Consider the following 13,950-nt stretch of genomic DNA (forward strand, 5'->3'; position numbering starts at 1 on the left):
CCGTTAAAACTGGAAGTTTTATTTGTTCCAAATATTTAAAAATTAAATCCTCGCTTATCTCTTCTTTCTTATATAATTGTTTATAGAATTCCGAAGCTATTTCCTTTTTGTCTTCTATTCTATGTTTTATAGTACCTTTTGAATCCATCAGATTTTTTATAATTTTATTTTCTCTCTCTTTTCTAAGTTTGTATGCCAGCCATCTTCCAGGTTTATTTGCATATTCAAAATAATCTTGTTTTGTTCTTTTTATCTTTTCTGCAATTGATTCTTGTTCTATTAATCTCAATTTATGTCTTATTAATTCTCTCTGATTTTTTAATTTGTCGTCCTTATCCTCTTTTTGCATTAAAATTTCTAATTTTCTTAATTCTTCTACTAATGTTTCTTGGTATTCTTTCTTTTCTTTATTCTTTTTTGCTGTGAATGCTATTGTTAATCTACGTATATATGCTTTGGTTGTGTCCCATAAATTTTGAGGGGTAGTATCTGCATTTTTATTTATTTTTAAGAAAATCTTTAACTCCTTCTCTATCCATTTCTTATATTCAGGATCTTTTATTATACAGTGATCCCCCGCTCGTTGCGAGGGTTCCGTTCCAGGACCCCCCGCAACGAGCGGGTTTTCGCGAAGTAGCGCTGCGGAAGTAAAAACACCATCTGCGCATGTGCAGATGGTGTTTTTACTTCCGCAGCGCTAGCGAGGAGCCGAAGATTGGGGCGGCGCGGCTGTTTTAAAACGTCGCCGCCGACATGGGGGGCTCGCTAGCACCCCCCTAACCCGGGTTGTGGGTTCGGGGGGGTGCTAGCGAGCCCCCCATGTCGGCGGGGACGTTTTAAAACACCCGTGCGACTTTCCAATGAGTCCCGAAGACAAACGCGGAAGTTTGATGTTTGTCTTCGGGACTCATTGGAAAGTCGTGCGGGTGTTTTAAAACGTCCCCGCCGACATGGGGGGCTCGCTAGCACACCCCCAAACCCGGGTTGGGGGTTCGGGGGTGTGCTAGCGAGCCCCCCATGTCGGCGGGGACGTTTTAAAACACCCGCGCACCTTCCCAACTGAGCCCTCAAGCCAAGAACTTCTGCGCTTGGCTTGAGGGCTCAGTTGGGAAGCGGCCCGAGCGAACGGCGTGGGCGGGAGAAGGGCGCGCGAGCCGCGGGCGCGCGGGCAGGCAGGCTGCGGACAAGCCATTTGCTCGGGCCGCTTCCCAGCTGAGTACTCAGCTGGGAAGCGGCCCAAGCGAAGCGGCAGCAGCGAGGAGTTTGCGTGGGCGGTGGTGGGGAAACTCCTCGCTGATGCCGGCCAAGAGGGGGAAGACCTAGGGAAGCCGCCCAGCAGCTGATCTGCCCGGCGGCATCTACGCATGCGTGCCCATAGAAAAAAAGGGCACGCATGCGCAGATGGTGTTCTGACTTCCGGGTTCAAAAATCGCAAATTACCCTGTTCGCAATGGTCGGGGACGCAATAACCGGGGGATCACTGTAGTTCTATTCATTGACCAATTCTTTATTATCCTTTTACCTTTCCAATATATGGATAGAGGGTTATGATCAGCCCAAGTATTTGTTTCTATTTCTATTTCACTTATTTGTTCCATTATGTGAGTAGGAGCCCATGCCATATCAATTCTAGACCAAGTCTTATGTGGATTGGAATAAAAAGTATACTGTTTATCTTTTAAAGGCTGTTCTCGCCATACGTCTTTTAATGCCAATTCTGTTCTCATTTTCCAAAATGATGCCGGTAGTATTACCTTTTTTTTCTTTTCTTTTCTTTTCCCATTATAATCCATTTGGTCATCTGATATTGCATTAAAGTCTCCTATTATTATCATATTTTCAATTGATAACTCATTGATTTTTTCATGTAGGTCTTTATAGAATTGTTTTTGATTATCATTTGGTGCATAAATTGAGACAATTGTTAAAGGTTTTATTTCTAAATCTAATTGTACTATCAAGATCCTTCCATCACCATCATTATATATTTCTTTGGATTCAATTAAATCATCAATATACATTGCTACACCTCTTTTCTTTTGATTTGCCAAACTTGTGTATAATTTTCCCAATTTGGGGTTCTTAAGGAGACTTCTTTTTGATTTTTTGATATGAACTTCTTGTAGGATGCTTATCTGGGCTTTTTGTTTCATAAGTTTAGTTAATACTTGGTTTCTCTTCCTTGGGTTATTTAATCCATTTACATTGACTGAAAATATTTTCAGATCATGTATCATTTTTATTTATAGTACCTTTTGGGTTCTTTTGGTTCTCGAAGTCGGGTATCTAAAATTAAGTCTTGTGAGATCTGTAGTTGTTCCTGCCTTACCACCAACGCTTCTTCCCCTCCACCACCTGTGGCCCCCATCACTTCGTCGTCAGGCTTTGATTGAATCTGAATTTGCGCAGTACTGTCCAGTCCACTTTGTGCAAGGAAAGATCGTGCTTGTTCTACACTTTCTATTTTCACTCTCGTTGATTGCCATGTTAGGGTCAAACCTTCTGGTATCAGCCATCTGAAAGGAATGCTCTTTCTGATTAAAATACTTGTAAGAAAATAATATTGTCTTCTAGCCTCTCGGACTCTCCTCGGAATTTGTTTCAGAATCGCAATTTCTTTTCCATTACGTTGGAAAGACTCGTTTTTTGTGTATCTCAATATCGTATCTTTGACAATTCTTCTTGTGAACTTGATGTGGACTTCTCTGGGTAAATTGTGGCGCCTAACGTATCCAGTCTGAACTCGGTAGACTTCGTCGATCTCTTTTGCCAGGTCTGTTGGGTCCAACTGCAAAATGGCTCCCATAACTTCTGCCATTTTTGCGGGAAGATCTTTGTCTTTTTCTTCTTCGATGTTTTGAAACCTCAGTCCATGTTGTGCAGAGTGAAGTTCTAAATTGGTTATTGCTATGTCAAAGTCTCTGCGGGCGGCGTAGTTACGATCTTCGTATTCTTCTACTCTCTGTCCCACATCTTGGATTTTCCCTTCTGTCACTTGTATTCTCTTTTCGCTGTCTTGTATTTTTTGTTGAATAACTTTTATATTTCCGTCCATTTCGGCAACGTTCCCTTTTACTTCAGTTAATTCAGTTCGAAGTTCTGCAATTTCTTTTTTAATTTCATCTTTCATCTCCTTCATCTCTTGCCTCAGTTCTTGTAGGTAGATTTTCATTTCTTCTTTGTCTGTGTTACTTTGGGTTTTTGCCTGGGTTTGTAATGCCTTGATGTCTGCTAGTGCTTCTTGGATAGCCTGAAGACCAGGGTCCATCGTAGGCTTGTCTTTTTCTTTCTCTTTAGCTAGCATTGTGGGTATAGTCCTTTGTTGTAGCAGTGATGAAGTTGGGGAGGTCCTAGGTGTAGAGGTTGGGGCAGGAGTAGTTGGTTGTTTTCGCGTTGTTATTGTAGTCACTGAAGTCACACTCTGTGCCCTGCGGGAACCTTTCATAATCCAAAATTTACTATTATTTATTTAATGCTAAAACAGAAAAATATTTTAATCAGGATCTTATGTATCTTTATACAAAAATGGGGCAGCAAAAGGTGAAGAAAGAAATTGAATATATTGATTTAATTCAATTAATACTGTGATTAATTGTTGAGTTTAATTAAAAGGAAAGTAGAAAGGAAAGAGAGTAATGGGGTAAAAGTAGAGAAAGAAAAAGTATTTTGGTGAGCTCCTAAGTTCCTTAAATGGGGATCAGGTAGGGGAAAGGAAGAAACCAATATTCTAGCACATAACTATTTAGTAATAAGGGAAGAGGGAAAGAAAAAGGAAGAAAAGTAAAAAGAAAGAAAGATACAGAGAAGTTTCTTCTAAGAAGGGCAAATGTAAAGAAAAAAAAACAATAGCTAAAGAAAATTTCTTTTAAGAGGACAGAAAAGAGAGCAGAAAAAAAATCTTTTATATATTAAAAAATTACAAAAAAAAATATTTGAAATTATTTCTAATATTCAAAAAAAAATACTTGTATGTGTAGGAATGGAAAAATAAAATAAAATGAAAAAATAAAAATTAATCCAAGAGTAGTTGAAATGAACAAACTTTTTGTTAAAAAAAGAAAGATATATCAAAAGCTCTTAAAGAAAAAGGGGTCCAGAAATTTCTACTGAGTCCAAAAACAGTGGGCCTAACTTATGCTCTAATAAAATTATCCCAAAAAAAAAAAAGGAGAAAAAAGAAAGATAGGTCCAAAATCAATGTCCAAAGTAATTCCTGAATTCAAATACTAATAAAATAGTCCAGGTTTCTATATTGTATATTTTAAAAAAAGAAAGAACAAGGAGGAGTAGAAGAGTAAAAACACAAAAAATATCCTTACGCCTCTAAAATCACACAAAAAATAGTCCCAGCAAGTCCTAGAAAGGGATTAATAATGGTATAAAAATGATATCAAAAAATTTAAAAATAGAGAAATAAGATGAATAGTCCAAAATTCATTTCAAATATTTATATCTTCAGTAAAATTCCATTGAAAAAACGTAAATTGGATTAGTTCAGTTCATTGGTTCTACAGTGCTCAATTAATTAATATATTTTACTTCATTCACTCCATAATTCCAAATCAAACTTTAGTTTTAAAAGAGAAAAATGTATATGTCAAAATTGCAACAAGAAAAAATATATGAAGAAAAGGGAAAGTAGACACACCACACTGTAATCTTAAAGTAGTAAAAAAGGGCGGAAAAAAGTGAAAGTTATACTCAATTGTAACAAAGGAAAGTAGTTCCGGCTAATCTTCTCTTCTGCGGATGGATATCACTTACAGTTTTCTTCTTTTGTTATATTCGCCTTAGAGTTAAATATCTTCTTTTCCCCAAACTTGTGAAGATACCAAAGGAATTCCGTGTGGTGCTGTGAGTCTCCTCTTTCTGCTGATCAATTTTTTGTAGACTTCTTCTATTTTTTTTGACCTTCCGCTTTCGGCGACCGCTACGGCTGTGTCCAGGCAGCCGCCTGGGCACAGCTCTCCATGCTTGCAGCTGCGGGGCTGTCCCTAGCCCCCGGGACCATGGCGATCCGTCCCAGGGTGTCCGGGAGACCCCCTGCCTGTGCCGATCCCTCCGGGGTCGGCACCTCGCGAAACCGCGTCCTACAAGCTGGAAAGGAGGACAGCGGTGCCGGAGCTCCACCCGGAAGTCCCTTTCTAAAATCCATTTTGATCTCCATGTATCATACCATTTATAATGTTTTTAAACCTATTGGCAAAAATTGATATAAAAATTTTGTAATCCACATTTAACAATGGGTATTTTGCCTTCTGCTATTATTTGATTATATATTTCTAAGATATTTTTTAAAAGTATTTCAATATCTTTTTTAATCTCTGTTTTCAGTGTGCCCATCTCATTTTTCATCTCTTGCTTCATTTCTTCAAAATATTTTTCACTTCCTCTTTATTTGTTTCTAGTTGGGGGGTTTTCTGAGTTTGTGTCTTCTGCATAAAATCTTGGATACCTCCTGCATAAAATCTTGGATACCTGCTAATGTGTCTTGGATGGATTGAAGATTTAGCTCTGCAGGTGGCTTTTCTTTTTCTTTTTCCTTGGCTAACATTGTTGTTATTGTCCTTTGTTGTAGTGGAGATGATGTTGGAGATACTTAGGTGTGGGAGTTGGAGTTGGAGTAGATGTTTGCTTTCGAGTTGTTGTTGTTGTCACCGAAGTTACACTTTGTGCCCTGTAAGAACCTTTCATATTTCAAAAGTTTAAACCTTGTTATACATTTTTTTAAAACAATCTCTTCTTTTCCACAGTTAAAGAAAAAATTGGCAATTATAATACCAATAGAAAAAATATAAAATAAGAAAGAGAAAGAAGAGGTGTGGAAAATATATTTTAAATTTAATAACAATATGGAAAGGAAAAGGAAAATTAGAAGAAAAAGAAGAAAAAGAAGTCAATAAAAGCAAAGTTTTAATAATACTGGGAAAAGAAAGAAAAGAGAGATCTGTCTCTTAAATATTGAGTAAGGGGGGGAGTTTCTAGCACATTTTATATTTCTAATTTAATTAATAAAAAAAGAAAAAGTAGGGAAAGAAAATAATAAAAAGTATATTAAAATTATTTAATCCAGAAAAGGAATAAGAAAAAAAGAAAAGACAAAATTATCAGGATAAAGGAAAATTTAAAATTTAAAAAATTTAAAAATTGATTATATTAAAAAAGAGAAAAATAAGAATATCAAAAAGAGTAAAAATGTATAAAATGTAGAAATATTTCCTTGGTAATATTACAAAAAAAAGGGAAAAAAACTATTAAAAATCCAAATAATAAAATTTGTTTAAAACAATTGTGTTGTAATACAGTAATCCCTCACCTATCGCGGGAGTTACGTTCCAGACCTTGCCGCGATAGGTGAAATCCGCGATGGGGAATTTATCCTCCTTCCCACCAGCTCCGGATGCCTGGAGGCGAGCAACGGCCGGCTAACCTTTCCCCCCCACTACTACTTACTCTGTTCTTTGCAGCAGTTCGGCCAAATGTTGTGTTTTTTGCCTTGCCCCGGCTGTAAAGTCCCTGGTGAGCTGCCCCGGCTGTTTCTTTTTTTCTCTCTCTCTCTTCCGCCCTCGAGCACTTCCTCTTCCGCCCTCGAGCCCAGTCTGGAAATCCCCGCCGCGTCGCGTTCCTTTCTTTTTTTTCCTTTCGGCACTGGCGAGGGGGATTGAACGAGGGGACGGGCCTCCGCCGGAGCTCAGTCCCTGCCCCGCTCATCATTTGGGAGTCCCGCTGGGGGATTCTAGTGCTTGTTTGTATGGCAAAATCATTCAAATGAAGCTGACTTCAAAACCCGCGATGAAGTGAAGCCGCGGCAGGTGAAGCGCGATATAGCGAGGGACTACTGTATGAAAGTCCAAGAATAAAAATTCTAAAGTCGATATCAAATATAATGTTTATAAAGTCCAAAATTTATTCCAAAAGTCTATTCTTTAAGAATCCCTACACTTCTGGTATAAAAAAAAAATAGTCCTCTGATACAGGCCTCCAAAGATTTACAGTCCTTGTCTCTTTATTCCTTGGACTCCAGATTCAAACAAGAGTAAAAATAAAGTTCAAAAATTTAGTCCAACACGATAAAAATTCATTAAAAGCAATTTATAAATCATTTATTCAATTCATTTCTAAAATAGTTCAAGCAAAATATTCTTCCAATTATTTATGTATCAGTCCAAATATTTATAGCAATTTGAGAATAAAGATAAGAAAAAATAATTTAGCAATTTGAGAATAAAAATAAGAATAGTCCTAAAAATGGAAAAAACACTGTGTAATATCTGTTTTATATGCAATAAAATACCAAGTGTAAAATCGTCGTTCCTTAAAAAAAAAAAAAAAAACCAAGCAACTTAACAAAGGCAAGTAGATCCGGCCGTTTTCTTTCCATGTGGATGGATATCACTTCAGGTTGTAAACTTGCTTATAAATCGCCTTTGACTTTAAGATCTTCTCTTTTCACTTGTGAGTACCAAAATACCAAAAGATTACCTTGAGGTGCTTTATCTTCTTTTTCTCTGTTGATCCAGCTCTTTGTAGACTTCTTAGTGCTTCTTTTGACTCCCTTCGTGAGACGACCGCTATGGCCGCGCTCCAGCAGCCGCTGGGACGCAGTTCTTCATTGTCACAGCTGCGGGGCTATCCCTACCCTCCGGGGCAGTGGCGATCTGCCCCGAGGGATCCGGGAGACCCCCTGTCCTGTGTTGAACCGTCTGGGCGTCCTGTGACAAGGAAAAAGGTGCTGCAAAGATGGAGCAATGCCTTCGCACACCCGACACGGACAAGCTCACCCAGAAGCTGATCCCTGAGTTAGGGGTGCAAGGGTCTTCAATCCTGACAAGTTTAAGGCTTGTAGACTTCAACTCCCATTTCTGAACTAGCATGACTGATGGAGGAATTCTGGGAGTTGAAGTCCACTAGTGTTAAAGTTGTCAAGTTTGAAGTTTGTAAAAAGTGTTCATGGTTTTAAAAAGTATACATGGTTGTAAAATGTATTCTGCTACACTGGTATTTTATTAAACAATATAATACCATTTGGTTCAGAATACTTTTTTCCTTGTTTTCCTCCTCTAAAACCTAGGTGTGTCTTATACACTGAAAAATACGGTAGATGTTTTTCTGCAACTCCCTAGCTTTCTTGATGATCCAACGTATGTTGGCAATTTGATCTCTAGTTCCTCTGCCTCTTCGAAATCCCGCCTGTACTTCTGGTAATTTTTGATCCACATTGCTGGAGCCTAGCTTGTAGGACTTTAAGCATAACTTTATTAACATGTGAAATGAGTGCAGTGGTGCGATAGTTTGAATAATCTTTGGTGTTACCTTTCTTTGTAATTAGAATTTAAATTGATCTTTTCCAATCCTGTGACCACTGTTGAGTTTTCCAAATTTGCTGGCAAATTTAGTGTAGCACTTTTACTGCATCATCCTTTAAGATTTTGAATAGCTCAACTGGGATACTGTCACTTCCATTAGCTTTGTTGTTGCTCATATTTCCTAAGGCCCATTTTACTTCTAGGATGTCTACTTCAAGGTCAGTGACCATTCCATTGTGGTTATCAGGAAGGTTAAGTTTGTTCTTTTATAGTTCTTCTGTGTAAATTTGTTACCTCTTAATCTCTTCTGCCTCTGTTAGGTCCCTGCCATTTTGATCCTTTATCATGCCCATATTTGCATGAAACATTCCTTTAGTATCTCCAATTTTCTTAAGAGATCTCTGGTCCTCCCTAGTCTATTCTTTTCTTTTATGTCTTTGCACTGTTCATTTAAGAAGGCATTCTTATCTCTTCTAGCTGTTCTCTGGAATTTTGCATTGGGTTTATCTTTCTCTTTCTGCCTTGCCTTTCGAGTCCCTTCTTTCCTCAGCTATTTGCAAAGCTTCCTCAGACAACCATTTTGCTTTCTTTCTTTTCTTTGGGATGGTTTTAGTTGTTATCTCTTGTATAATGTTGCAAACATCTGTCCATAGTTCTTCGGGCACTCTGTCTATCAGATCTAATTCTTTAAATCTATTTCTATTGTATACTCATCAGGGATATAATTTAGTTCATACCTAAATGGCCTAGTGATTTCCCCTACTTTCTTCAATTTAAGCCTAAATTTTGCAACAAGAAGCTCATGATATGGATCAGTTGGCTCCTGGTCTTATTTTTACTGACTGTACTATAAGGCTTCTCCATCTTTGGCTGCAGAGCACATATTCAGTTCTGATTTCTGTGTTGACCGGCTGGTGATGTCCATGTGTAGAGTCATGTTTTGGATTGTTGGAAAAGACAGCTTGCTATGACTATCGTATTCTCTTGACAAAATTCTATCAGCCTGTGCCCTACTTCATTTTGTACTCTAATACCAAACTTATCTTTTGGTTTCCTACTTTAGCATTCCAATCCCCCATGACAATAAGGATATCATTTTTAGTGTTAATTCTATAAGGTGCTTAATTTCATCCTCTTCAGCTCCAGTGGTTGGGGCATAGACTTGGGTCTACTGTGATATTGAATGGTTTGCCTTGGATTTGAACTCAGATCATTCTGTCATTTTGGGGATTGTATCTCACTATTGCTTTTCCTACACTTTTATTGACTATGAGGGCTACTCCATTTCTTCTGAATGATTCTTGCCCGCAATTAGTATACCTGATGGTCATGTGAATTTAAATTCACCCATTCCTGTCCATTTTAGTTCACTGATTCCTAAGATGTCGATGTCTTCTTATCTCTTGTTCGACCATGTCCAACTTGCCTTGATTCATGACTCTTACATTCCAGGTTCCTATGGAGAAAAGATTTTTACAGCATCGGACTTTCCTTTCACCACCAGATACATTCACAACTTTCAGCTTTGATTCAGTTGCTTCACTGTTTCTGGTGCTACTGATACTAGCCCTCTGTTCTTCCCCAGTAGCATATTGGACACCTTCCAACCTGAGGGGCTCATCTTCCAGTGTCATATCTTTTTGCCTTTTGATACAGCCCATGGGGTTTTCATGGCAAAGATACTGGAATGGTTTGCCATTTCCTCCTGCAGTGGATCATGTTTTGTCAAAGCTCTCTGCTATGACCTGTCCATCTTGGGTGGCCCTGCACAGCATAGCTCATAGCTTCATTAATCTATACACATCTCTTCGCAGTAATCCATGAAGGGGAAGAACTATACTTAGCTAATCTTATTTTCCATGCTTTATTGAAGATACTTTAATTAGATTCTCGGAAATGACCAATATTCTGGAAATAAATCAAGTAATATTCTGGAAATAATTCAAGTAATAATATGAGAAATGTTTAGATTTTTAAAAAGTTTCTCTTTCAATTAAAGTACAGTAAGGGATATAGAGAAAAAGTGTCTTTTACAAAATAAGTGTAATCACATCTTGATTATAACTTTCTACAATTTTAATATCAAGTATTATTTTTTATTCCTACTCTAGGCAACAAGTTACAGAAATAATATTTGTTTTAAAAGCTGTCAGTACTCTCATAGACTCTCTTAAAAAAGCTCAGCCAGAAAACGGTAAGTAATATTTTCTTATAGGGGATCAACTTTTCCTTTTATTAATTATAGTCTTGTTAGATAAAAAGAGGCTGTTAAATTTGACTCTGGTAGTGTGGATCTGACATTTAAAGATTTTCACGTTGAGTCATAATTTGCAGTTACTAAGATGTAAATGCTTTAAAATAAAGTTATATAAGTTAGCAATTTTTTGTATGTATCTACTGTGAATTTTGGAAGATTAAAGTATTTGTTCTAAATAATTTGAGAAAGAGTTGAATATTATTTAAATGTTTTTAAGGTGGAATTTTGAAATATATTCTTTTTTAAAAACTTTTTTAAAAGCAAATGAAGTGTTTGGATTTAGCAAATGAGATACATTTTGATTTTTTAAGATTACTTAGATATATAATGGGTTGGATTATCATGGAAGGATAATCAATCATACAAATTTTGCACATGAATAGATTACATGAGACTAAATGCAGATATTCTACAGGTAGTCCTTAAGTTATAATCATTCATTCAGTGGGCATTCGAAGTTAGAGCATTGCATAATGTAGGCACTTACAGCCAAATTTTGAAGCATTAGGCCATTTCAGCACCCTTGCAGACATATGATCAAAATTGGGCACTGGGTAGGCTGCCTGCACTCACTGAAGGGATGCTTCAACTCCCCCCATCCATCCCTGTCCCCACATTTATGTCATTTTGACCCTCTGTGCTGTGTTCCCTGCCACCCTAGCTCACCTTTGCTATCTTTTTGCTCCTGATGCTGACCAAGCATACCTGGCCTGGCCCTTCATGAAGCAGCTGCTGGCCGCACAAGACTGTCTTCCCAGAGTAACATATGGCAGTTTTTTCATGAGACTTGAGAAGATGGCTTCATAATCAGCAGCTGCCAAGACAGACATGCTTGTCACAGCAGGAGCAAGAAGATGATGAAGGCAACTGAGGAGACAGAGTTCGGGTTGGGAACTGTGGCAGGGATTGCAATGGGACATCCGGGGTTTCTCAAGGTGCTGCAGCTTTGCGCCATGTTGATAGTGCAGCTGCAGCTTCCAGAAGCTGCTGAGGCTTCATACTACACTGTGGCTCAGGGGCTTCTTGTAGCTCCAAAGCCATGGCATGCCCAAAAGCCCTTGAACCACAATAGTGACATTCGATTTATGGCTACATTGTTTAGCAATGGAAATTCACAATATTACTATTGTGCCTTGAGAAGTACCTGTACTTAATGTGCTTTGAACTGCTTGTTCTATGTATGAATGTTATAAATGTCAGTTTTATGTGTCCTGAAATAAATTTAGCACAAAGTACTTTATATTTCAGTCCTGGTAGCCCTTTGAATCATTTTCCCATAAAACCAATTCACATTTTGAAATTGTCCCCCATTTTATTTAATTACGGTATCTATTTATAACTTCTAATTCTGTACAGTCTTGTATTTCTGATAGCATTAACCAATACCAAATAATTTAAAAACTTTTTTTCCCAGTGTCACTACGGTTTTACCGAAAATGCTAGAAACAGATTGACTGTTTCATCTGTTCATAAAACTGTACATATTCTATTTTAGTTATTTTCCATACAACAAAAAATTAACAACCATTCACTTATGAAGGCAGGTCATAAGCAATTCACTGGAGATGTGTCTTGAACAGAATTATGATCAGGTACCTGAGTCTTTTTAGCTTAGACATAGTGCTAGGAACAGAAGACTGATCAGCATTATTTGGAGATTTGTGTTCCTGAGCAAGCAATCTGCTGCTAAGGAGTGACTCCCCGTGACTCCTTCACGGCCTTACATAGCTTGTCCATCCATCTCATCTTAGTCTACTTATTTATTTATTTGGCTATTGCATTTGTATGCCATCCCTCTCCGAGGAGAAAGACTATTGAGTATTAGTTGAAAAAGACTATTTTTTCATTCTGAACTTTGTTATTCCTTGAAAGTAATTCCTCTATTCATTTCTTAATAGAGGAAAATAATAATCTAGACAGAATGACTCATTTCCTTTCATGGCTAAAGACACAGCCATGAGTGGCATCAAAACCAGGTTTCTGTTGATTTTAATCACAGGAGTTCTATGGTGTAAGATGCATTCACACATATATTCAAGCTGCAAATACCCAAATGTTATCTGGTTCCCAATAGGTATGGGAGCATGGTCGTTTGAACAACAAAAGCTTCTTCTGTCAAGATAATCCCCAGTAGTTCTTACTTGCTTCATTAATTTGACCAATCTTACAGTTAAGAAATAAAAAGCACTATTTTAAAAAGATCTCCCAATGTTCCTCCAAATTTAAACAATATTAATACTTTTGCAGCAGTGAAAAAAAGGTTCTAAAATGTTATAAATATACTTATTATTACAGTTGATGATAACACATGGGCACAGGTTATTGCTCTGTACCCAACGTTAGTAGAATGTATCACCTGTTCATCTTCAGAAGTCTGCTCTGCTCTGAAAGAAGCATTAGTGCCATTTAAGGACTTCATGCATCCACCAGTATCTAAGGTACAGAATGGAGAGTCATGACCAAGTTTTAATACTTTTTAAAGAAAAATTCTAATAAAATGTTTATTATGACCTGACACATTTCTAATAAATCTCATATGGCTTGTACTTGGTAAGCAGCATTGACAGCCTCTAAATTTTACAACCAGAACTCAGTGATGCATATCAAGCTCACATCTGAATCTAGTGAGTGAAGGTAAAAAGTACAAACTTGACTGAGAAGAATCCATTTTAAAGTACAGTACTTGCTACAGTAACTTGAAGTGGTGATTGAAAAGTGGACTTATGTATAGGTTGTTGTGGATGACTTAATGATGTAATTAAGAAACTGATTTGTTGAATTTATTAGGCAGTTTTACACTCTTTTTTCAAGTATAAACTGTACTAAACTTTTATGCAAGATGGTACTGTAACATTCCATATTATCTGTAACCAGCCTTTGTAAACAAAGGGAATGTGTATTTCTGTGTATAATAAATCATACAGTTCTGTAAAAAAAACTGCATTTATTATTTAAATTATTTTTAAATTTGATAATGTTTAAAGGTTAGAAATATATTTATTATGAACATTACGTTATATGTATTTTTACTTAAATGCATTCATCTCTGAGCATACGGGGTTTTTCTTTCTTTTTAAAATATATTTAAATGTATATTATCTATGGCCATTGAATAATAATTTTACTAATAAGTCATGTGAATAAAGATACTGGCAAACAGCGCATGAACTGCTATGTTAAATTAATCTGCATAGTCAAAACATTGCTAAACTCAAAACTCAGATCTCATTTCATAGTCTAATTATTTTACGTTTAGCCCTTTCATGCTACACTTTTAAAAATAATTAAAATTTTGAAATGTATGTGTTTTCTTTGTTTTGGTCCTAAATAGCTTTGAACACCATTAATTATAGCTAAAGCAAGATATTTTCAAGTATCAGCAATATT

The 13,950-nt window shown here is 37.0% G+C and overlaps 1 protein-coding gene across 6 annotated transcripts in view; it reads left to right on the top strand.

Moving 5' to 3' along the window:
• The window catches only part of MON2 (MON2 homolog, regulator of endosome-to-Golgi trafficking), a 331,402-nt gene extending 317,901 nt beyond the window's left edge, over positions 1-13,501 (top strand). For all 6 annotated transcript variants that reach the window (XM_070755596.1, XM_070755593.1, XM_070755594.1 and 3 more), the window contains 2 exons: positions 10,418-10,500; positions 12,859-13,501. In XM_070755596.1, the coding sequence (XP_070611697.1) occupies positions 10,418-10,500; positions 12,859-13,022 (247 nt within the window). In that variant the 3' untranslated portion in view covers positions 13,023-13,501. The remainder of the gene's footprint in view (positions 1-10,417; positions 10,501-12,858) is intronic.
• The last annotated feature ends 449 nt before the right edge of the window (positions 13,502-13,950 follow it).

This window comes from Erythrolamprus reginae, chromosome 6 (assembly GCF_031021105.1).
Source record: "Erythrolamprus reginae isolate rEryReg1 chromosome 6, rEryReg1.hap1, whole genome shotgun sequence".
NCBI lineage: Eukaryota > Metazoa > Chordata > Lepidosauria > Squamata > Dipsadidae > Erythrolamprus > Erythrolamprus reginae.